General features: G+C 48.5%; 1 protein-coding gene across 1 annotated transcript in view; it reads left to right on the forward strand.

The window, feature by feature from the left end:
• The window catches only part of CAPN11 (calpain 11), a 40,929-nt gene that overhangs the window by 1,250 nt on the left and 13,837 nt on the right, over nt 1-25,842 (forward strand). The window contains exons 2-20 of the mRNA XM_040430831.1: nt 302-555; nt 709-778; nt 1,099-1,217; nt 1,334-1,467; nt 1,710-1,878; nt 2,110-2,193; nt 2,299-2,384; nt 2,726-2,800; nt 3,101-3,261; nt 3,341-3,510; nt 3,639-3,650; nt 4,643-4,854; nt 5,229-5,268; nt 9,011-9,076; nt 9,156-9,213; nt 9,623-9,687; nt 11,777-11,845; nt 12,868-12,946; nt 13,311-13,427. Coding sequence (XP_040286765.1) covers nt 310-555; nt 709-778; nt 1,099-1,217; nt 1,334-1,467; nt 1,710-1,878; nt 2,110-2,193; nt 2,299-2,384; nt 2,726-2,800; nt 3,101-3,261; nt 3,341-3,510; nt 3,639-3,650; nt 4,643-4,854; nt 5,229-5,268; nt 9,011-9,076; nt 9,156-9,213; nt 9,623-9,687; nt 11,777-11,845; nt 12,868-12,946; nt 13,311-13,427 — 2,032 coding nt within the window. The 5' untranslated portion in view covers nt 302-309. The remainder of the gene's footprint in view (nt 1-301; nt 556-708; nt 779-1,098; nt 1,218-1,333; nt 1,468-1,709; nt 1,879-2,109; nt 2,194-2,298; nt 2,385-2,725; nt 2,801-3,100; nt 3,262-3,340; nt 3,511-3,638; nt 3,651-4,642; nt 4,855-5,228; nt 5,269-9,010; nt 9,077-9,155; nt 9,214-9,622; nt 9,688-11,776; nt 11,846-12,867; nt 12,947-13,310; nt 13,428-25,842) is intronic.

Below are 25,842 nucleotides of genomic sequence, written 5' to 3' on the forward strand. Positions count from 1 at the left end.
ACGGGCCGGGTGTCTGGGCTCCCCGCGGGCCGGGTGTTTGTGTTGGGTGTCTGGGCTCCCCGCGGGCCGGGTGTCTGGGCTCCCCGCGGGCCGGGTGTTTGTGTTGGGTGTCTGGGCTCCCCGCGGGCCGGGTGTTTGTGTTGGGTGTCTGGCGGCCCGGTGCTTTTTTATAAGGACACTCGGTTGTTTGCAGCTGTCGCTGTATAAACTATTTGCTGTGAATATTTAATGAGACGTTACTCGCCCCCTCCTCTTCGCCCCCGCACCTCGTCCAACGAGTTTCTTATGCATTTCCCTCCAGGACAGAAGATGATGCCTTTTGGAGGAATCGCGTCAAAGCTGAAAATCGATCGGCTGAGGGCGGCGGGTGTGGGATCCCACGACTGCGCAGTGAAATACCTGAACCAGGATTACGAGAGCCTGCGTCAGTCCTGCCTGGAGAACGGCGCCCTCTTCGAGGACCCCCACTTCCCCACTGCCGCCTCTTCAATCGGCTTCAAGGAGCTGGGACCTGGCTCCAGCAAAGTCCAGGGCGTCCGATGGAAGCGACCATCAGTGAGTACCGCTGAGGGGTCTGCCATGAGGCGGGGATATATAGACGCAGCACATTGCATCCTCCATTACTATTAGAGATGAGGCCTGTATACTGTGATATCTATAGACGCAGCACATCGCATCCTCCATTACCCCTGTTCATTCTCTCTGCAGGAAATCACTTCGGATCCACAGTTCATAGTCGGTGGAGCCACCAGAACCGACATCTGTCAGGGGGCCTTAGGTGAGTCCATGTCGGGGTATATGAGCATCAACATCTCCAGCAGTGCACCAAAGCTGGACCAGTATGGAATGGAGGGAGATGTGAGGTCCTGAGCTACAACAGGAAGGCGGCAGAATTGCAGCTGCAGCTCCGGATGTGACTGGAGTAGTTATTATTAATATCGGGTATCGGTGGTCACTTTATGGGGTGTCCTAGTCGTAGAGCGCTGCAGACCCTTCACTGCTGAGGTCTGGGGGTCTCAGCTCATGGACCTTTTCCTGGTCGGTCTCCAGTCATGGGGTGGTCTGCGGTCCTGATAGTCGGGGTCTGGTTCTTTACAGGTGACTGCTGGCTCCTGGCTGCTATTGGTTCCCTGACGCTGAATGAGGATCTTCTGCACCGGGTCGTCCCTCATGGGCAGAGCTTCCAGGAAGATTATGCAGGAATCTTCCATTTCCAGGTAGGACATAGCAGCGCCATGCAGGAGGAGATCCCAGATGTAAAAGGATGATGGGGGTTATAGTTCTAGGCTAATACTCCACGTGTTCACTGCGTATGTCATCTCTTCGGCTCTAGATCTGGCAGTTCGGGGATTGGGTGGACGTGGTGGTCGACGACCGGCTGCCGGTGAAGGATGGAGAGTTGGTGTTTGTTCACTCTGCCGAGTGCTCAGAATTCTGGAGTGCACTGCTGGAGAAAGCCTATGCCAAGTGAGTGACATCAAAGCCTTGCACGAGACCACAGGTGACCCAGTGTCGCCCACAATATCGCCCACTAAAGCAGAGGTGGTGCCAAAACTTTAGCAAACACCTCTATGATGTAATATACTTGTGTATAAAGTACAGCTAGAGGGTCACAGTACCAGAAGATCCAGAGCCTTGCACGCTCACGTCCTCGTACACTCTCACATCCGTTTTTCCCTGTTTGATGGTAACCATGGTCTTCCCTCCAGACTGAACGGATCCTATGAAGCCCTCTCTGGAGGCAGCACCACAGAGGGGTTTGAAGACTTCACTGGTGGTGTCGCCACGATGTATGAACTGCGGAAACCCCCGCGAGACCTGGACAGAATCATCAGCCGAGCACTGGAGCGAGGGTCCCTGTTGGGCTGCTCCATTGATGTAAGAATCTGCTCGTGTTCAGACACAAGTTATCAGGAGTTCACGTATGGGATAGTTTCTGTTTTCCATGGTATGCTCGGTAGTAGTGCCGGCTGGACCTGTGCTTTCACGGGTTCCCAGTATTTAGTTATCTCCTTCTATGTCACCTTGGACTCTGTGTGGACCCCATGGCGGTGCCCCGGTAGTTGTGATTCCTGTCTCTTTCTAATCTGGCTTTTTCCCGTTTCTTAGATCACTAGTGCCTTTGACATGGAAGCCGTTACCTTCAAGAAGCTGGTGAAGGGCCATGCGTATTCTGTAACTGCTCTCAAGGAGGTGGGGGCCGCGATGGGGGCTCTCTATGAGCCAGTACATAACCAATGATCTTCTAAGGGGTGCATTAGACACAGGAACCTTAATTGTCCTCTCCTCCACTAACAGGTAAACTACCGAGGTCAGGGGGAGAAACTCATCCGTATTAGGAATCCTTGGGGCCAGGTGGAGTGGACGGGAGCCTGGAGCGATAAGTAAGAAAACTGATGTGTGTGGCCTGTAAGACTTCATTATGACCAGGAGAGGACATTTAACTGGAAACTCCTGGTGCCCGTGTGTCTTCTCCTGGATGTCCTGTCTTATGTTTGGGTCCTCAGTGTCTCCTCCATGATTTTTGTGTCTCCATCCATCCTGTTGCTGACCTTCTTTCTCTAGTGGATGGTTTGACCTGAAGGTCAGTGGAACCATCAAATTCCCTCTTCTTCATTGATTGGCTTGTTAAATGACTACTTCTGATATTATCAGGTCATGGTGAGAGTTGTAGGTCACTAGGTGAAGACCAATGTTGTAGAGAATGATCTCTGTTCTTTGTCAGCTCTTCTGAATGGAATGAGGTTGATCCTTCAGAGCGGGAAGACCTGCGCCTCAAGATGGAAGACGGCGAGTTCTGGTGAGTGTTTGGACAGTGTTCCTCATGAGGGTTTTTATTTTAGTAACTTAGACTTTGGTCTTTCATGAGTTGTCCCTGTCATTAAGGTTGGGGTCATAGACTCACCGAGGACCCATTGACACTAATAAAGCGCTCTAAGAAGAGTGACGGGTCAGGACATTGGAGGTCGGGACCCTTGTTAGTGACCTTTATGTGCCATATACATTGTCTGACATCAGTGCTCGTATTATGTCCCCATGGTCGGCCATCCTCACCATTCCTCTCACAATAGACTCCTTACTCCTCTCTGCTGTTCCTCAGGATGTCCTTCCAAGAATTCCTGCGCCAATTTTCACGTCTGGAGATCTGTAATCTCACCCCTGATGCGCTCAGCAAGGATGATCTCAGCAAGTGGCACACGACGATGTATGATGGGACGTGGCGGAGGGGGAGCACTGCCGGGGGCTGCAGGAATAACCCAGGTAAGAGGAGCTGGGTGGCCCTGGACCCACTGCTCTTATAGGCACCCAGTGCTCACCACCACGCTGTCTCCGGTTGCAGCCACTTTCTGGATCAACCCTCAGTTTAAAGTCACACTTCTGGAAGAGGACGACGACCCAGATGATAACGAGCTTGCCTGCAGCTTCCTGGTAGCGCTCATGCAGAAAAACCGTAGGCGAGAACGGAAAGCTGGCGGAGACATGCACACCATCGGCTTTGCGGTGTATGAGGTGAGAGCTGCGCAGTGCAGATCAGAGGAGGACGGTCCCTTCTCAGTCCTTCAGTCCTGTGAGGGGTTTAATGTTGGGTTTCGTGGATTGTCACCAGGTGATTCCTCATCTTCTCCTGTTTCCTTTAGGTCCCTGATGAGGTACGTGGAGTATGGAGCCACCAGTGTAATGATGGGTTTTGTAGTACTGATGTCAGCCAGGTCTAGAGATCTTCTGGTTTAACCCTTACCCTGCACTCCTGCCGCTCCAGCCCTGGCGTGTCCTTACCAGGGCTGGAGCGGTAAGTAGGTCAAGGTGGTGTGGCTCCTGGAGACATGGCTCGGGTTCTGTAGGGGATCGGTAAAGTAATTCTGTCAAACTTCTCCTTCATCTTACACTTCCTCCTCCTCCTCTTCCTCCTCTTCCTCCTCCTTCCTTCCATCTTACACTTCCTCCTCCTCCTTCCATCTTACACTTCCTCCTCCTCCTCCTCCTTCCATCTTACACTTCCTCCTCCTCCTTCCATCTTACACTTCCTCCTCCTTCCTTCCATCTTACACTTCCTCCTCCTCCTTCCATCTTACACTTCCTCCTCCTTCTTCCATCTTACACTTCCTCCTCCTTCCTTCCATCTTACACTTCCTCCTCCTCCTTCCATCTTACACTTCCTCCTCCTCCTTCCATCTTACACTTCCTCCTCCTTCCTTCCATCTTACACTTCCTCCTCCTTCCTTCCATCTTACACTTCCTCCTCCTTCCTTCCATCTTACACTTCCTTCTACTTCCTTCCTTCCTTCCTTCCTTCCTTCCTTCCATCTTACACTTCCTCCTCCTCCTTCCTTCCATCTTACACTTCCTTCTCCTCCTTCCTTCCATCTTCTCGTTGCTCTTCTGCTTCCTTTCATTCTCAGCTGTTCCTTTTCTCTTCCTTTCTCTCCACGTCTCCTTTCTTTCCTCTTCACCTCCTTCCTCCATCTCGTTCTTCTCCTTTCTCTTCTTCCTCTTCAGTGCCCGTCTCCTCTTTATCTCTTTCTTCCTCTTTCCCTTGCCCTTCTGCTTCTTCCTCGGGTCCTTCTTCCCCGGTATTTTACTTTGTATATATTCGCTGCCTTGGGGCTGATCTTTATTTTTCTGACGCGTTTCGTCCCCGCAGTTTAAGGGCTGCCAGAATGTCCACCTTAAGAAGGATTTCTTCCTGCGGCACCAATCCTGCGCCCGCTCCGAGACCTTCATAAACCTACGGGAAGTGAGCACCCAGATCCGCCTGCCCCCCGGGGAGTACATCGTCGTCCCGTCCACCTTTGAGGCGCACAAGGAGGGAGACTTCGTGCTGAGAGTCTTCACTGAGAAGCAGTCAGAGACGGAGTGAGTGTGGGAGGGGCCAGTCCGGGTAGAGGGCGGAGCCTGATGTACCCCCATATACCGTGTGCTGCCATCCTGCACCATGCACGTCTTACTCCAGTCACATCCAGAGCTGCATTCACTAATATGTCTTACACTGCACTCATATCCATACACGTGGTGTTGGACTCCAGTCACCTCCAAAGCTGCAGCCACAATCCTTCTGTTACATCATATGTTATACCCAAGTCACCCCCAGAGTTGGTGTGGTGTAACATCATGCCTTCTACTCCAGTCCCTCCCAGAGCTGCGGATGTGGATGGGCTCTTGGTTGCACATTGATCGCCCCTTTGTATGTTGGGGTTCAGCGTCTCACCCCGTTCTTCTTGTCTCCTCAGGGAGCTGGATGAGGAGGTGTCTGCAGATCTTCCTGATCAGGTAGGATTTACCTCGCTGCGGGGGCCGACTGGGCTCTTCAAGGGCCCTGGAAAAACTGAAAATGGCCCCGTGTTGTAGGAGGGGGCAAATTAAAGGGGGCGGGGCCAATACAAGCAGGCGGGGTCTCGGCAGTGCCATAGTGCAGGACCAGATGCCGCCCCTCTGGGGTCCAGCACCGGCTGCCATCTTCTGTCTCTGGAAGAAGGGGCTGAAGAGGCGAGACCGCGGTCCAACAGGAGGACACGGCCCCACACGTGTAGACCTTCTCTTTCCTCATCTTCTCCGTTCGGACCAGACCACCATGATAACTTCTTCCAGCCATGTCTCGTCTCTGCAGAGTTTGGCGCATGGACATCTTAGATTTCTCACTTTTCCATCCTCCTCCTTCTGGTGACCCCAACATTATCATCCTGCTGCCACCCCCAATACTGCGCCCGCTGTGCCCCCCAAATACTATCCTACAGAAATAATGGTGCTATAAAGACCCCCTAAAATACTAGTGCCAAGCAGAGTGCCCTGAACATTTAGAGTTCTCCCTTATAGTGCCCCCTGTAGAAATAAAGCCCCCCATAGTACCCCCAGTAGAAATAAAGCCCCCCCATACTACCCCCAGTAGAAATAAAGACCCCCCATACTACCCCCAGTAGAAATAAAGACCCCCATACTACCCCCAGTAGAAATAAAGCCCCCCATAGTACCCCCAGTAGAAATAAAGCCCCCCATAGTACCCCCAGTAGAAATAAAGCCCCCCATAGTACCCCCAGTAGAAATAAAGACCCCCATAGTACCCCCAGTAGAAATAAAGCCCCCCATAGTACCCCCAGTAGAAATAAAGACCCCCATAGTACCCCCAGTAGAAATAAAGCCCCCCATAGTACCCCCAGTAGAAATAAAGACCCCCATAGTACCCACAGTAGAAATAAAGCCCCCCATAGTACCCCCAGTAGAAATAAAGACCCCCATAGTACCCTCAGTAGAAATAAAGACCCCCATACTACCCCCAGTAGAAATAAAGACCCCCATACTACCCCCAGTAGAAATAAAGCCCCCCATAGTACCCCCAGTAGAAATAAAGACCCCCATACTACCCCCAGTAGAAATAAAGCCCCCCATAGTACCCCCAGTAGAAATAAAGCCCCCCCCATAGTACCCCCAGGAGAAGCCCCCATACTACCCCCAGGAGAAATAAAGCCCCCCCCCCATAGTACCCCCAGGAGAAATAAAGCCCCCATACTACCCTCAGTAGAAATAAAGCCCCCCATAGTACCCCCAGTAGAAATAAAGCCCCCCATAGTACCCCCAGGAGAAGCCCCCATACTACCCCCAGGAGAAATAAAGCCCCGCATAGTACCCCCAGGAGAAGCCCCCATACTACCCCCAGGAGAAGCCCCCATAGTACCCCCAGGAGAAATAAAGCCCCCATACTACCCTCAGTAGAAATAAAGCCCCCCATAGTACCCCCAGTAGAAATAAAGCCCCCAATACTACCCCCAGTAGAAATAAAGCCCCCCATAGTACCCCCAGGAGAAGCCCCCATACTACTCCCAGGAGAAATAAAGCCCCGCATAGTACCCCCAGGAGAAATAAAGCCCCCATACTACCCTCAGTAGAAATAAAGCCCCCCATAGTACCCCCAGTAGAAATAAAGCCCCCCATAGTACCCCCAGTAGAAATAAAGCCCCCCATAGTACCCCCAGTAGAAATAAAGCCCCCCATAGTACCCCCAGTAGAAATAAAGCCCCCCATAGTACCCCCAGTAGAAATAAAGACCCCCATACTACCCCCAGTAGAAATAAAGCCCCCCATAGAACCCCTAGTAGAAATAAAGACCCCCATAGTACCCCCAGTAGAAATAAAGCCCCCCATACTACTCTCAGTAGAAATAAAGCCCCCCCCATAGTACCCCCAGGAGAAATAAAGCCCCGCATAGTACCCCCAGGAGAAGCCCCCATACTACCCCCAGGAGAAATAAACCCCCCCCCCATAGTACCCCCAGGAGAAATAAAGCCCCCATACTACCCTCAGTAGAAATAAAGCCCCCCATAGTACCCCCAGTAGAAATAAAGACCCCAATACTACCCCCAGGAGAAGCCCCCATACTACCCCCAGGAGAAATAAAGCCCCCCATAGTACCCCCAGTAGAAATAAAGCCCCCATAGTACCCCCAGGAGAAGCCCCCATACTACCCCCAGGAGAAATAAAGCCCCCCATAGTACCCCCAGTAGAAATAAAGCCCCGCATAGTACCCCCAGGAGAAGCCCCCATACTACCCCCAGGAGAAGCCCCCATAGTACCCCCAGGAGAAATAAAGCCCCCATACTACCCTCAGTAGAAATAAAGCCCCCCATCGTACCCCCAGTACAAATAAAGACCCCCATCGTACCCCCAGTAGAAATAAAGCCCCCCATAGTACCCCCAGTAGAAATAAAGCCCCCCATAGTACCCCCAGTAGAAATAAAGCCCCCCATAGTACCCCCAGGAGAAGCCCCCATAGTACCCCCAGGAGAAATAAAGCCCCCATACTACCCTCAGTAGAAATAAAGCCCCCCATAGTACCCCCAGGAGAAATAAAGCCCCCCATAGTACCCCCAGGAGAAATAAGGCCCCCCAAAGTACCCCCTGTAGAAATAAAGCCCCCCATAGTACCCCCAGTAGAAATAAAGCCCCCCATAGTACCCCAAGTAGAAATAAAGCCCCCCAGGAGAAGCCCCCATAGTACCCCCAGGAGAAATAAGCCCCCATACTACCCTCAGTAGAAATAAAGCCCCCCATAGTACCCCCAGGAGAAATAAAGCCCCCATAGTACCCCCAGGAGAAATAAGGCCCCCCAAAGTACCCCCTGTAGAAATAAAGCCCCCCATAGTACCCCCAGTAGAAATAAAGCCCCCCATAGTACCCCAAGTAGAAATAAAGCCCCCCAGGAGAAGCCCCCATAGTACCCCCAGGAGAAATAAAGCCCCCATACTACCCTCAGTAGAAATAAAGCCCCCCATAGTACCCCCAGGAGAAATAAAGCCCCCCATAGTACCCCCAGGAGAAATAAGGCCCCCCAAAGTACCCCCTGTAGAAATAAAGCCCCCCATCGTACCCCCTTTAGTACCCCTAGTAATGCCCCATATAAAACGTTCCTAAGTAGTCTCTCATCTCTCCTGTTCCACGCCGCCTGCTGCGGTCCAGTCCACGGGCCCCTCCTGGTGCCCCCGCGAGGGCGGTCATAATGAGGTGACCACATGTAATGTTCTACAGCTTTATAGGCCAGTGAGAGGGAACCATCGGCCACAGCGTCCAGCGTCCTGAGTGTTTTATTTAGGAAGCTGACCCCCAGCGGCTGCGAGGAGGCCTTGGCGGCCCCCGGGGCATCTTCAAGGCAGATAGTGACATATCTTCAGGGCCCATCACAGGATCCAGGCCACTATAAATGACCCACCCCCCATGACCACCAGCCATCACCCACCCCCCATGACCACCAGCCATCACCCACCCCCCATGACCACCAGCCATCACCCTGCCACGTAACCACCAGCCCACCCCGAGAAATATTCCAATGTAAATCCCGAGGATGACATTTTGTCCTGACCTAGTCCTGCTCACGCGGCTGAGGGTTTGTTACAGTGTATCTGTCTGCAATTCTTTAGCGGCACATTGTTGGGGGGTTTGACCTATGGAACGCCTCTGGGCACCTTTTGTGGCGTCGCCTCTCGCCCTGGGCTGAGATGCATCTAAAGATTCTGATTCTTCTCAGGAGGAGATCTCTGAGGACGACGTAGACGACTCCTTTAAGAACATGTTTCGGCAGCTGGCTGGAGATGTGAGTGGCGGGGTTAGGGGTGGGTCGGGGGTCTCGCTGTGACGCTCCAGACGCTGATGACTTTGCACTTTTTATCCAGGACATGGAGATCAGCGTCTTCGAACTGCGGACCATCCTGAACAGAGTCGTGACAAGACGTGAGTGACTCCAAGCACAGCCAGAGCTGCAGTCAGTCTCTCCTGCTTGGCATCTCTGCCCCCGAGCAGGACTCCCATCAGGCAGGGCACTCGGCTGCTTTGCATTATGGGAGATGTAGCAGTGTGTGATCTGACAGCATGGTGCAGTGCCGGGTGTGACCCCCGCATCTCTCACAATGCAGCACAGCAGACCATGCAAACATTCAACCCGCAGGGGGCAGCAAAGGGACCGGAAGCAGAACTGTGAGTGCAGCTCTGGAGGAAGTAACCAGTATATACAGAGCTATGGGGAGTGAGCCTGTGAGATGATGGTGGTTATGATGACAATGACTGTAGTGGTGATTATTAGGGTGGGGCAGCACCTCTGTATTGTCTTGGTCTGCACATCTCATTATCATTTTTTCATCAGACAAGGACCTGAAGACGGACGGATTCAGCATGGAGGCATGCCGCCAGATGGTTAACCTCATGGACGTATCCTTCAATGGCCGGACGTAGGGAGGGTTTAGGCTGCTGTAAATATTACTATACTGCTGCCACTGACTATAGGAACAGAGTAATACTTCTGTGGTGAGCTCCCCCTAGTGGTGGCTGTATAATCTGTATGTAGTGAGCTCCCCCTAGTGGTGGCTGTATAATCTGTATGTAGTGAGCTCCCCCTAGTGGTGGCTGTATAATCTGTATGTAGTGAGCTCCCCCTAGTGGTGGCTGTATAATCTGTATGTAGTGAGCTCCCCCTAGTGGTGACTGTATAATCTGTATGTAGTGAGCTCCCTCTAGTGGTGGCTGTATATAATCTGTATGTAGTGAGCTCCCTCTAGTGGTGACTGTATATAATCTGTATGTAGTGAGCTCCCTCTAGTGGTGGCTGTATAATCTGTATGTAGTGAGCTCCCCCTAGTGGTGGCTGTATAATCTGTATGTAGTGAGCTCCCCCTAGTGGTGGCTGTATAATCTGTATGTAGTGAGCTCCCTCTAGTGGTGACTGTATAATCTGTATGTAGTGAGCTCCCCCTAGTGGTGGCTGTATAATCTGTATGTAGTGAGCTCCCCCTAGTGGTGGCTGTATAATCTGTATGTAGTGAGCTCCCTCTAGTGGTGACTGTATAATCTGTATGTAGTGAGCTCCCTCTAGTGGTGACTGTATAATCTGTATGTAGTGAGCTCCCCCTAGTGGTGGTTGTATAATCTGTATGTAGTGAGCTCCCTCTAGTGGTGGTTGTATAATCTGTATATAGTGAGCTTCATCTAGTGGTGCCTATATAATCTGTATGTAGTGATCTCCCTCTAGTGGTGGCTGTATAATCTGTATGTAGTGAGCTCCCTCTAGTGGTGGCTGTATGATCTGTGTGCTGTGAGTTCCCTCTAGCGGTGACTGTATAATCTGTATGTAGTGAGCTCCCTCTAGTGGTGGCTGTATAATCTGTATGTAGTGAGCTCCCTCTAGTGGTGGTTGTATAATCTGTATATAGTGAGCTTCATCTAGTGGTGCCTATATAATCTGTATGTAGTGATCTCCCTCTAGTGGTGACTGTATAATCTGTATGTAGTGAGCTCCCTCTAGTGGTGACTATATAATCTGTATGTAGTGATCTCCCTCTAGTGGTGGCTGTATAATCTGTATGTAGTGAGCTCCCTCTAGTGGTGGCTGTATAATCTGTATGTAGTAAACTCCCTCTAGTGGTGGCTGTATAATCTGTATGTAGTGAGCTCCCCCTAGTGGTGGCTGTATAATCTGTATGTAGTGAGCTCCCTCTAGTGGTGACTGTATAATCTGTATGTAGTGAGCTCCCTCTAGTGGTGACTGTATAATCTGTATGTAGTGAGCTCCCTCTAGTGGTGACTGTATAATCTGTATGTAGTGAGCTCCCCCTAGTGGTAGCTGTATAATCTGTATGTAGTGAGCTCCCTCTAGTGGTGGCTGTATAATCTGTATGTAGTGAGCTCCCTCTAGTGGTGGCTGTATAATCTGTATGTAGTGAGCTCCCTCTAGTGGTGGCTGTATAATCTGTATGTAGTGAGCTCCCTCTAGTGGTGGCTGTATAATCTGTATGTAGTAAACTCCCCCTAGTGGTGGCTGTATAATCTGTATGTAGTGAGCTCCCTCTAGTGGTGACTGTATAATCTATATGTAGTGAGCTCCCTCTAGTGGTGACTGTATAATCTGTATGTAGTGATCTCCCTCTAGTGGTGGCTGTATAATCTGTATGTAGGGAGCTCCCCCTAGTGGTGGCTGTATAATCTGTATGTAGTGAGCTCCCCCTAGTGGCGGCTGTATAATCTGTATGTAGTGAGCTCCCCCTAGTGGCGGCTGTGGAAAGAGTTTTATTCTGATTGAAGGTGGGCTTTGTGCTGTTGATGGGGTGCTCTCTGTTGTCGGTAACATTGGGGGGCATTCGTTCCACTGCCATGGTTATTGGGGTCACTGTGATGCTGTTGCTGAAGTGAATTTGTGAAAGCTGAGAGGACGGGTGCGGATGTAGGGTGGCGGTAATCTGATGGACTGCCCCCTGGCTCCAGGAGCTGTGATTTGGTGTTTGCTCTTTAACGGAGTCGTTTGCAGAAAGACGGCAGCGGGAAGCTCGGGATTGTGGAGTTTCAGATCCTGTGGAACAAGATCCGGAGCTGGCTGGTGAGTCTGGGGGCGGCTGCTGCCTAACTACAACTCCCAGCATGCAGTTTGCTGGGTGCGGAGTTCTACCCCAGCCACTGCGGTCTTTTGGTAGATGCTTGCGGGTACTGGTAATGTGGTGGCAGGACGCTTCACCGCGATCCATTGTCATGTCCTGCAGCCTCCTAATAGACTGTGTTACTGCTCCTCACCATTTCAAGATCTCTGCTTGCTGTCATTCTTTCTTTTTTACTTCTAGAGGTTAAGACACATGCACAGACCTAATACTTCTCACAGCTGAGGGCTCGTTACAGTGTATCCAGTTCAGACAATCCTCTGTGAGATCAACAGCCTGGACTCCAGGCTGATACATTGTAACAAACTCCCAGCTGTGATTAGTATTAGGTTAGGACAAGTTCCCTTAGAATGTAAGTAAGAATATTCAGTTTCTTGACAGCAAGCAGAGATTTTGATAATGGTGCGGAATTGAGACACAAAGGCGTAGCGTTCGCCACGCCACAGTGGGCAGAAGAGGTGAGACGAGGAGGCTTTGTAGAACGCCCAATTATTGTTATGGAGTAAGCCAGGGGGCGGTGTAAGGAGCTCTCCTTTGGGGCGGTGTAAGGAGCTCTCCTTTGGGGCGGTGTAAGGAGCTCTCCTTTGGGGCGGTGTAAGGAGCTCTCCTTTGGGGCGGTGTAAGGAGCGCTCCTTTGGGGCGGTGTAAGGAGCGCTCCTTTGGGGCGGTGTAAGGAGCGCTCCTTTGGGGCGGTGTAAGGAGCGCTCCTTTGGGGCGGTGTAAGGAGCTCTCCTTTGGGGCGGTGTAAGGAGCGCTCCTTTGGGGCGGTGTAAGGAGCGCTCCTTTGGGGCGGTGTAAGGAGCTCTCCTTTGGGGCGGTGTAAGGAGCTCTCCTTTGGGGCGGTGTAAGGAGCGCTCCTTTGGGGCGGTGTAAGGAGCGCTCCTTTGGGGCGGTGTAAGGAGCTCTCCTTTGGGGCGGCTCCTGCTTTTGATTCCTACTGATAGAATTCTGCCTCTTTATGTTTCAGGGGATCTTCAGGCAGCACGACCTGGACAAGTCCGGAACTATGAGCTCCTACGAGCTGCGTATGGCCCTGGAGAGCACAGGTAAGGGGGGTCGGGCTCCCAGGCGGGAGGGCCGCAGGGTGCAGGGCTCCCAGGCGAGGGCCGTGGGTTGAGGGTTCCAGGGCGAGGGATCCCAGGAGGGGGCTGCGGGTCAAGGGCTCCGGGGTGGGGGCAGGGTTCCCGGGCAGGGGCCGCGGGTCGAGGGTTGGGTTCCCAGGAGGGGGCTGCGGGTCAAGGGCTCCGGGGTGGGGTCCGTGGGGGCAGGGTTCCTGGGCAGGGGCCGCGGGTCGAGGGTTGGGTTCCCAGGAGGGGGCTGCGGGTCGAGGGCTCCGGGGTGGGGTCCGCGGGGGCAGGGTTCCTGCGCGAGGGTCGTCCGTGGAGTAACCAGCTCTCTCTCCCTCTCCAGGGTTCCGGCTGAATAATAAGCTCATGCAGGTTCTGGTCGCCCGTTACGCTGACAACGACTTGGGAATTGACTTTGACAACTTTGTGTGCTGCCTGGTGAAGCTGGAGGCCATGTTCAGTGAGTAACCCCCCCCAGGGCCGGTGCAAGGATTTTTACCGCCCTAGGCAAGATAAAAATTGCCGCATTTCCCCTTATCAGATGATCTGCCCATATCATGACGTCACATATGTTCCAACCCATTTAAATTAAAAGAGAGTTATATGTTGCAATAAGGAATGGTGGAGAATAACTGCCATAAACTAAGCCACAGCTAAAGAAACAAGCCTGGGGCGAAAAACAATAAGGCCCCCCCCCCCCCCAATAACACTTGATGACTTTTACAGAAGAAACTGTATATTGTGGGGCACAGTGTAGAGGTATACTGTATATTGTGGGGCACAGTGTAGAGGTATACTGTATATTGTGTGGCACAGTGTAGAGGTATACTGTATATTGTGGGGCACAGTGTAGAGGTATACTGTATATTGTGTGGCACAGAGTAGAGGTATACTGTATATTGTGTGGCACAGTGTAGAGGTATACTGTATATTGTGGGGCACAGTGTAGAGGTATACTGTATATTGTGGGGCACAGTGTAGAGGTATACTGTATATTGTGGGGCACAATGTAGAGGTATACTGTATATTGTGTGGCACAGTGTAGCGGTATACTGTATATTGTGGGGCACAATGTAGAGGTATACTGTATATTGTGGGGCACAGTGTAGAGGTATACTGTATATTGTGGGGCACAGTGTAGCGGTATACTGTATATTGTGTGGCACAGTGTAGAGGTATACTGTATATTGTGGGGCACAGTGTAGAGGTATACTGTATATTGTGTGGCACAGTGTAGCGGTATACTGTATATTGTGGGGCACAATGTAGAGGTATACTGTATATTGTGGGGCACAGTGTAGAGGTATACTGTATATTGTGCGGCACAGTGTAGAGGTATACTGTATATTGTGGGGCACAGTGTAGCGGTATACTGTATATTGTGTGGCACAGTGTAGAGGTATACTGTATATTGTGTGGCACAGTGTAGAGGTATACTGTATATTGTGTGGCACAGTGTAGCGGTATACTGTATATTGTGCGGCACAGTGTAGAGGTATACTGTATATTGTGGGGCACAGTGTAGAGGTATACTGTATATTGTGGGGCACAGTGTAGAGGTATACTGTATATTGTGTGGCACAGTGTAGAGGTATACTGTATATTGTGGGGCACAGTGTAGCGGTATACTGTATATTGTGGGGCACAGTGTAGAGGTATACTGTATATTGTGGGGCACAGTGTAGAGGTATACTGTATATTGTGTGGCACAGTGTAGAGGTATACTGTATATTGTGTGGCCAGTGTAGAGGTATACTGTATATTGTGTGGCACAGTGTAGAGGTATACTGTACATTGTGGGGCACAGTGTAGAGGTATACTGTATATTGTGTGGCACAGTGTAGTGGTATACTGTATATTGTGTGGCACAGTGTAGAGGTATACTGTATATTGTGCGGCACAGTGTTGAGGTATACTGTATATTGTGTGGCACAGTGTAGTGGTATACTGTATATTGTGGAGCACATTGTAGCGGTATACTGTATATTGTGCGGCACAGTGTAGAGGTATACTGTATATTGTGGGGCACAGTGTAGAGGTATACTGTATATTGTGCGGCACAGTGTAGAGGTATACTGTATATTGTGTGGCACAGTGTAGAGGTATACTGTATATTGTGCGGCACAGTGTTGAGGTATACTGTATATTGTGTGGCACAGTGTAGTGGTATACTGTATATTGTGGAGCACATTGTAGCGGTATACTGTATATTGTGCGGCACAGTGTTGAGGTATACTGTATATTGTGTGGCACAGTGTAGTGGTATACTGTATATTGTGGAGCACATTGTAGCGGTATACTGTATATTGTGTGGCACAGTGTAGAGGTATACTGTATATTGTGCGGCACAGTGTAGAGGTATACTGTATATTGTGTGGCACAGTGTAGTGGTATATTGTGGGGCACAGTGTAGAGGTATACTGTATATTGTGGGGCACAGTGTAGAGGTATACTGTATATTGTGGGGCACAGTGTAGCGGTATACTGTATATTGTGCGGCACAGTGTAGAGGTATATTGTGGGGCACAGTGTAGAGGTATACTGTATATTGTGGGGCACAGTGTAGAGGTATACTGTATATTGTGGGGCACAGTGTAGAGGTATACTGTATATTGTGTGGCACAGTGTAGCGGTATACTGTATATTGTGGGGCACAGTGTAGAGGTATACTGTATATTGTGTGGCACAGTGTAGAGGTATACTGTATATTGTGTGGCACAGTGTAGAGGTATACTGTATATTGTGGGGCACAGTGTAGAGGTATACTGTATATTGTGTGGCACAGTGTAGTAGGGTTGTTGCGGGTATCGAAATTTCGATACCCAATCGATACTTTTGTCCCGGTATCGATACGATACCGGGATTTCCGTTTTTTCGATACTGGGCTGCGCTTCTGCGCAGTCTAGTATCTCTGAACATTAGCGCGCTGCTATCGGCGCGCTCATGTTCTCTCTCAGCAGCACGGGGAGAAGGAAGCTGTCCTCCCTCCCCCTGTGCTGCTGCTGCTGCTGCCGCTGCCACCAATGAGAAGAGAGGGGCGGAGGAGGGGCGGCAATGAGAAGAGAGGGGCGGAGGAGGGGCGGCAATGAGAAGAGAGGGGGTGGAGGAGGGGCGGCAATGAGAAGAGAGGGGCGGAGGAGGGGCGGCAATGAGAAGAGAGGGGCGGCAATGAGAAGAGAGGGGGTGGAGGAGGGGCGGCAATGAGAAGAGAGGGGCGGGCGCACTGCGCCACCAATGATAGGATTACTATCGGAGCGATGGGAGGAGACATCAGCTTCACTAGTGGGCGTTCCTTTTCCCTGCGCTGCGATTGGACAGCGCTACAGCCAGGGAGAAGGAACGCCCACTAGTGAAGCTGATGTCTCCTCCCATCGCTCCGATAGTAATCAGCAGCATGTGGAGCAGGAGAGGAGACAGTAATGGGGCACTGCGGGCGAACGGAGCGGCGCCCAGGACTAAATGGTGAGTGCTGAGACATCGCTGGGCGCCGCTCTGTGTGGCCTAATAGTGAAAGTCTGGACTCATATACAGTAGTCAGTCTTTAACACATACAGGAGGCGGGTGCCGGCAGCAGAATCGCATTGCCGGCACCCTGCCCCTGACAGGGAGCTGCGATCAGCGGCAGTTAACTGCCGCTGATCTGCTAGTACCCGCCTCCTGTATAAAGGGGTAAAATCATTGGTGGTGCAGTGTGCCCCCCCCCCTCAATCCCCCCATCCCATTAAAATCATTGGTGGCACAGTGCGCCGGCCCCTCTCAACCCTCCAGTATTAAAATCATTGGTGGCAGTGGCCACAGGGACCTCTCCACTCCCCCTCATTGGTGGTGCAGTGGCAGCTTCTGATCGGAGCCCCAGCTGTGTAAGCCTGGGGCTCCGATCGGTTACCATGGCAGCCAGGACACTACAGAAGCCCTGGTTGCCATAGTAACATCCCTGATGCTGTGTGCACAAAGCACAGAGCAGCAGGGACAGTGTGGAGTCCTATTCACCCTGATAGAGATCTATCAGGGTGAATAGGACAAGGGATGAAAGATCCCAGGTTCTAGCCCCTAAGGGGGGAAATAGTTATTAAATAAAAAGTGAAAAAAAAAAAACCCACTAAAATATGAAGTATAAATCACCCCCCTTTTCCCAATTTCACATATAAAATATATAAATAAACATATTACATCGCCACGTCAGAAAAGTCCAAACTATTAAAATATAAAAAAAAAATCTAGGTGGTGAATGCCGGAACAGAAAAAATAAAATAAAAACTGCACGATTCGCCATTTTTAAAAATGAGGAATGCACGTGGCTTTTTTTGTTTATTTTTTTCGCGTGGTATCGAATGGTATCGAGTATCGCAATACTTTTTCATGGTATCGAAACCGAATCAAAAATTTGGTTTCGCAACAACTCTACAGTGTAGAGGTATACTGTATATTGTGTGGCACAGTGTAGCGGTATACTGTATATTGAGGGGCACAGTGTAGAGGTATACTGTATATTGTGCGGCACAGTGTAGAGGTATACTGTATATTGTGCGGCACAGTGTAGAGGTATACTGTATATTGTGTGGCACAGTGTAGAGGTATACTGTATATTGTGGGGCACAGTTTAGAGGTATACTGTATATTGTGGGGCACAGTGTAGAGGTATACTGTATATTGAGGGGCACAGTGTAGAGGTATACTGTATATTGTGGGGCACAGTGTAGCGGTGTACTGTATATTGTGTGGCACAGTGTAGAGGTGTACTGTATATTGTGTGGCACAGTGTAGCGGTATACTGTATATTGTGGGGCACGGTGTAGCGGTATACCGTATATTGTGGGGCACAGTGTAGAGGTATACTGTATATTGTGGGGCACAGTGTAGCGGTATACTGTATATTGTGGGGCACAGTGTAGCGGTGTACTGTATATTGTGTGGCACAGTGTAGAGGTGTACTGTATATTGTGTGGCACAGTGTAGAGGTGTACTGTATATTGTGTGGAACAGTGTAGAGGTATACTGTATATTGTGTGGCACAGTGTAGCGGTATACTGTATTGTGTAGCGGTATACTGTATATTGTGTGGCACAGTGTAGAGGTATACTGTATATTGTGTGGCACAGTGTAGCGGTATACTGTATATTGTGTGGCACAGTGTAGCTGTATACTGTATATTGTGTGGCACAGTGTAGAGGTATATTGTGTGGCACAGTGTAGAGGTATATTGTGTGGCACAGTGTAGAGATATACTGTATATTGTGTGGCACAGTGTAGAGGTATACTGTATATTGTGGGGCACAGTTTAGAGGTATACTGTATATTGTGGGGCACAGTTTAGAGGTATACTGTATATTGTGGGGCACAGTTTAGAGGTATACTGTATATTGTGGGGCACAGTTTAGAGGTATACTGTATATTGTGGGGCACAGTTTAGAGGTATACTGTATATTGTGGGGCACAGTTTAGAGGTATACTGTATATTGTGGGGCACAGTTTAAAGGTATACTGTATATTGTGGGGCACAGTGTAGCGGTATACTGTATATTGTGGGGCACAGTGTAGAGGTATACTGTATATTGTGGGGCACAGTGTAGAGGTATACTGTATATTGTGTGGCACAGTGTACAGGTATACTGTATATTGTGGGGCACAGTGTAGAGGTATACTGTATATTGTGTGGCACAGTGTAGCTGTATACTGTATATTGTGCGGCACAGTGTAGAGGTATACTGTATATTGTGTGTCACAGTGTAGAGGTATACTGTATATTGTGTGGCACAGTGTAGAGGTATACTGTACATTGTGTGGCACAGTGTAGAGGTATACTGTACATTGTGTGTCACAGTGTAGAGGTATACTGTATATTGTGGGGCACAGTGTAGAGGTATACTGTATATTGTGGGGCACAGTGTAGAGGTATACTGTATATTGTGTGGCACAGTGTAGAGGTGTACTGTATATTGTGGGGCACAGTGTAGCGGTATACTGTATATTGTGTGGCACAGTGTAGAGGTATACTGTATATTGTGTGGCACAGTGTAGAGGTATATTGTGGGGCACAGTGTAGAGGTATACTGTATATTGTGTGGCACAGTGTAGCGGTATACTGTATTGTGTAGCGGTATACTGTATATTGTGTGGCACAGTGTAGAGGTATACTGTATATTGTGTGGCACAGTGTAGCGGTATACTGTATATTGTGTGGCACAGTGTAGCTGTATACTGTATATTGTGTGGCACAGTGTAGAGGTATATTGTGTGGCACAGTGTAGAGGTATACTGTATATTGTGTGGCACAGTGTAGAGGTATATTGTGTGGCATAGTGTAGCGGTATACTGTATTGTGTAGCGGTATACTGTATATTGTGTGGCACAGTGTAGAGGTATACTGTATATTGTGTGGCACAGTGTAGAGGTATACTGTATATTGTGGGGCACAGTGTAGCGGTATACTGTATTGTGTAGCGGTATACTGTATATTGTGTGGCACAGTGTAGAGGTATACTGTATATTGTGGGGCACAGTTTAGAGGTATACTGTATATTGTGGGGCACAGTTTAGAGGTATACTGTATATAGTGGGGCACAGTTTAGAGGTATACTGTATATTGTGTGGCACAGTGTAGAGGTATACTGTATATTGTGTGGCACAGTGTAGAGGTATATTGTGTGGCACAGTGTAGAGGTATACTGTATATTGTGGGGCACAGTGTAGAGGTATACTGTATATTGTGTGGCACAGTGTAGAGGTATATTGTGTGGCACAGTGTAGAGGTATACTGTATATTGTGTGGCACAGTGTAGAGGTATACTGTATATTGTGTGGCACAGTGTAGAGGTATACTGTATATTGTGCGGCACAGTGGAGGTATACTGTATATTGAGGGGCACAGTGTAGAGGTATACTGTATATTGTGGGGCACGGTGTGGAGGTATACTGTATATTGAGGGGCACAGTGTAGAGGTATACTGTATATTGTGGGGCACGGTGTGGAGGTATACTGTATATTGAGGGGCACGGTGTAGAGGTATACTGTATATTGTGGGGCACAGTGTAGAGGTATACTGTATATTGTGTGGCACAGTGTAGAGGTATACTGTATATTATGTGGCACAGTGTAGCGGTATACTGTATATTGTGTGGCACAGTAGGTATACTGTATATTGTGTGGCACAGTGTAGAGGTATACTGTATATTGTGTGGCACAGTGTAGAGGTATACTGTATATTGTGTGGCACAGTGTAGAGGTATACTGTATATTGTGTGGCACAGTGTAGAGGTATACTGTATATTGTGTGGCACAGTGTAGCGGTATACTGTATATTGTGGAGCACATTGTAGCGGTATACTGTATATTGTACGGCACAGTGTAGAGGTATACTGTATATTGAGGGGCACAGTGTAGAGGTATACTGTATATTGTGGGGCACAGTGTGGAGGTATACTGTATATTGTGGGGCACAGTGTGGAGGTATACTGTATATTGTGGGGCACAGTGTGGAGGTATACTGTATATTGTGGGGCACAGTGTAGAGGTATACTGTATATTATGTGGCACAGTGTAGCGGTATACTGTATATTGTGTGGCACAGTGTAGCGGTATACTGTATATTGTGTGGCACAGTGTAGAGGTATACTGTATATTGTGTGGCACAGTGTAGAGGTATACTGTATATTGTGTGGCACAGTGTAGAGGTATACTGTATATTGTGTGGCACAGTGTAGAGGTATACTGTATATTGTGTGGCACAGTGTAGCGGTATACTGTATATTGTGGAGCACATTGTAGCGGTATACTGTATATTGTACGGCACAGTGTAGAGGTATACTGTATATTGTGCGGCACAGTGTAGAGGTATACTGTATATTGTGCGGCACAGTGTAGAGGTATACTGTATATTGTGCGGCACAGTGTAGAGGTATACTGTATATTGTGGGGCACAGTGTAGAGGTATACTGTATATTGTGGGGCACAGTGTAGAGGTATACTGTATATTGTGCGGCACAGTGTAGAGGTATACTGTATATTGTGCGGCACAGTGTAGAGGTATGCTGTATATTGTGCGGCACAGTGTAGAGGTATGCTGTATATTGTGGGGCACAGTGTAGAGGTATGCTGTATATTGTGGGGCACAGTGTAGAGGTATGCTGTATATTGTGGGGCACAGTTTAGAGGTATGCTGTATATTGTGTGGCACAGTGTAGAGGTATACTGTATATTGTGCGGCACAGTGTAGAGGTATACTGTATATTGTGCGGCACAGTGTTGAGATATACTGTATATTGTGCGGCACAGTGTAGAGGTATACTGTATATTGTGGGGCACAGTGTAGAGGTATACTGTATATTGTGGGGCACAGTGTAGAGGTATACTGTATATTGTGGGGCACAGTGTAGCGGTATACTGTATATTGTGCGGCACAGTGTAGAGGTATACTGTATATTGTGCGGCACAGTGTAGAGGTATACTGTATATTGTGGGGCACAGTTTAGAGGTATACTGTATATTGTGGTGCACAGTGTAGCGGTATACTGTATATTGTGGGGCACAGTGTAGCGGTGTACTGTATATTGTGTGGCACAGTGTAGCGGTGTACTGTATATTGTGTGGCACAGTGTAGAGGTGTACTGTATATTGTGTGGCACAGTGTAGGTATACTGTACATTGTGTGGCACAGTGTAGAGGTATACTGTATATTGTGGGGCACAGTGTAGCGGTATATTGTGTGGCACAGTGTAGCGGTATACTGTATTGTGTAGCGGTATACTGTATATTGTGTGGCACAGTGTAGAGGTATACTGTATATTGTGTGGCACAGTGTAGCGGTATACTGTATTGTGTAGCGGTATACTGTATATTGTGTGGCACAGTGTAGAGGTATACTGTATATTGTGTGGCACAGTGTAGCGGTATACTGTATATTGTGTGGCACAGTGTAGCTGTATACTGTATATTGTGTGGCACAGTGCAGAGGTATATTGTGTGGCACAGTGTAGAGGTATACTGTATATTGTGTGGCACAGTGTAGCGGTATACTGTATTGTGTAGCGGTATACTGTATATTGTGTGGCACAGTGTAGAGGTATACTGTATATTGTGCGGCACAGTGTAGAGGTATACTGTATATTGTGGGGCACAGTGTAGAGGTATACTGTATATTGTGGGGCACAGTGTAGAGGTATACTGTATATTGTGGGGCACAGTGTAGAGGTATACTGTATATTGTGTGGCACAGTGTAGCTGTATACTGTATATTGTGCGGCACAGTGTAGAGGTATACTGTACATTGTGTGGCACAGTGTAGAGGAATACTGTACATTGTGTGGCACAGTGTAGAGGAATACTGTACATTGTGTGGCACAGTGTAGAGGTATACTGTATATTGTGCGGCACAGTGTAGAGGTATACTGTACATTGTGTGGCACAGTGTAGAGGAATACTGTACATTGTGTGGCACAGTGTAGAGGAATACTGTACATTGTGTGGCACAGTGTAGAGGTATACTGTATATTGTGGGGCACAGTGTAGAGGTATACTGTATATTGTGGGGCACAGTGTAGAGGTATACTGTATATTGTGGGGCACAGTGTAGAGGTATACTGTATATTGTGGGGCACAGTGTAGAGGTATACTGTATATTGTGGGGCACAGTGTAGCTGTATACTGTATATTGTGCGGCACAGTGTAGAGGTATACTGTATATTGTGCGGCACAGTGTAGAGGTATACTGTACATTGTGTGGCACAGTGTAGAGGAATACTGTACATTGTGGGGCACAGTGTAGCGGTATACTGTATATTGTGGGGCACAGTGTAGCGGTACTGTATATTGTGTGGCACAGTGTAGAGGAATACTGTATATTGTGGGGCATAGTGTAGAGGTATACTGTATATTGTGGGGCACAGTGTAGAGGTATACTGTATATTGTGGGGCACAGTGTAGAGGTATACTGTATATTGTGGGGCACAGTGTAGAGGTATTCTGTATATTGTGGGGCACAGTGTAGAGGTATTCTGTATATTGTGTGGCACAGTGTAGAGGTATACTGTATATTGTGGGGCACAGTGTAGAGGTATTCTGTATATTGTGTGGCACAGTGTAGAGGTATACTGTATATTGTGGGGCACAGTGTAGAGGTATACTGTATATTGTGTGGCACAGTGTAGCGGTATACTGTATATTGTGCGGCACAGTGTAGAGGTATACTGTATATTGTGTGGCACAGTGTAGCGGTATACTGTATATTGTGAGGCACAGTGTAGAGGTATACTGTATATTGTGTGGCACAGTGTAGCGGTATACTGTATATTGTGTGGCACAGTGTAGCGGTATACTGTATATTGTGTGGCACAGTGTAGCGGTATACTGTATATTGTGTGGCACAGTGTAGAGGTATACTGTATATTGTGGGGCACAGTGTAGAGGTATACTGTATATTGTGGGGCACAGTGTAGCGGTATACTGTATATTGTGGGGCACAGTGTAGAGGTATACTGTATATTGTGGGGCACAGTGTAGAGGTATACTGTATATTGTGGGGCACAGTGTAGCGGTATACTGTATATTGTGGGGCACAGTGTAGCGGTATACTGAATATTGTGGGGCACAGTGTAGCGGTATACTGTATAGAGGTATACTGTATATTGTGGGGCACAGTGTAGAGGTATACTGTATATTGTGGGGCACAGTGTAGAGGTATACTGTATATTGTGGGGCACAGTGTAGAGGTGTACTGTATATTGTGTGGCACAGTGTAGAGGTATACTGTATATTGTGTGGCACAGTGTAGAGGTATACTGTGTATTGTGTGGCACAGTGTAGACGTATACTGTATATTGTGTGGCACAGTGTAGCTGTATATTGTGGGGCACAGTGTAGCGGTACACTGTATATTGTGGGGCACAGTGTAGCGGTACACTGTATATTGTGGGGCACAGTGTAGAGGTATACTGTATATTGTGGGGCACAGTGTAGAGGTGTACTGTATATTGTGGGGCACAGTGTAGCGGTATACTGTATATTGTGTGGCACAGTGTAGAGGTATATTGTGTGGCACAGTGTAGAGGTATACTATATATTGTGTGGCACAGTGTAGAGGTGTACTGTATATTGTGTGGCACAGTGTAGAGGTATACTGTATATTGTGTGGCACAGTGTAGAGGTATATTGTGGGGCACAGTGTAGAGGTATACTGTATATTGTGTGGCACAGTGTAGCGGTATACTGTATTGTGTAGCGGTATACTGTATATTGTGTGGCACAGTGTAGAGGTATACTGTATATTGTGTGGCACAGTGTAGCGGTATACTGTATATTGTGTGGCACAGTGTAGCTGTATACTGTATATTGTGTGGCACAGTGTAGAGGTATATTGTGTGGCACAGTGTAGAGGTATACTGTATATTGTGTGGCACAGTGTAGAGGTATACTGTATATTGTGGGGCACAGTGTAGAGCAGGGGTGCACAATGTTTTCTGGGAGGGGGCCACATTGTCAGACTGAAGGAATAACAAGGGCCGAAAATAAAAGTTAAAGGGGTATTAACAAGTGAAATACTGTATTTATTGCATATTGTACACACAGTTATATATCATAAATGTCTAGTTATACCTCCAGGACTCCCATCTAATGGGAGAATACATGGAAAATGCATGTGAGCAGCCACAAGACATAGGCATACGTGTCTGTTACCAGATGGTTGGGGGCCGCACAGAATGGTATCAAGGGCCGCATGTGGCCCCCGGGCCGCAGGTTGTGCACCCCTGGTGTAGAGGTATACTGTATATTGTGGGGCACAGTTTAGAGGTATACTGTATATTGTGGGGCACAGTGTAGAGGTATACTGTATATTGTGGGGCACAGTTTAGAGGTATACTGTATATTGTGGGGCACAGTTTAGAGGTATACTGTATATTGTGGGGCACAGTTTAGAGGTATACTGTATATAGTGGGGCACAGTTTAGAGGTATACTGTATATAGTGGGGCACAGTTTAGAGGTATACTGTATATTGTGTGGCACAGTGTAGAGGTATACTGTATATTGTGTGGCACAGTGTAGAGGTATATTGTGTGGCACAGTGTAGAGGTATACTGTATATTGTGTGGCACAGTGTAGAGGTATACTGTATATTGTGGGGCACAGTGTAGAGGTATACTGTATATTGTGGGGCACAGTGTGGAGGTATACTGTATATTGTGGGGCACAGTGTGGAGGTATACTGTATATTGTGGGGCACAGTGTAGAGGTATACTGTATATTGAGGGGCACAGTGTAGAGGTATACTGTATATTGTGGGGCACAGTGTGGAGGTATACTGTATATTGTGGGGCACAGTGTAGAGTATACTGTATATTGTGGGGCACAGTGTAGAGGTATACTGTATATTGTGGGGCACAGTGTAGAGGTATACTGTATATTGTGTGGCACAGTGTAGAGGTATACTGTATATTGTGTGGCACAGTGTAGAGGTATACTGTATATTGTGTGGCACAGTGTAGAGGTATACTGTATATTTGGCACAGTGTAGCGGTATACTGTATATTGTGGAGCACATTGTAGCGGTATACTGTATATTGTACGGCACAGTGTAGAGGTATACTGTATATTGTGCGGCACAGTGTAGAGGTATACTGTATATTGTGCGGCACAGTGTAGAGGTATACTGTATATTGTGGGGCACAGTGTAGAGGTATACTGTATATTGTGGGGCACAGTGTAGAGGTATACTGTATATTGTGGGGCACAGTGTAGAGGTATACTGTATATTGTGGGGCACAGTTTAGAGGTATACTGTATATTGTGGGGCACAGTGTAGCGGTGTACTGTATATTGTGGGGCACAGTGTAGCGGTGTACTGTATATTGTGTGGCACAGTGTAGCGGTATACTGTATATTGT

The sequence above is a fragment of the Bufo bufo genome, chromosome 4, assembly GCF_905171765.1.
Source record: "Bufo bufo chromosome 4, aBufBuf1.1, whole genome shotgun sequence".
Taxonomy (NCBI): domain Eukaryota; kingdom Metazoa; phylum Chordata; class Amphibia; order Anura; family Bufonidae; genus Bufo; species Bufo bufo.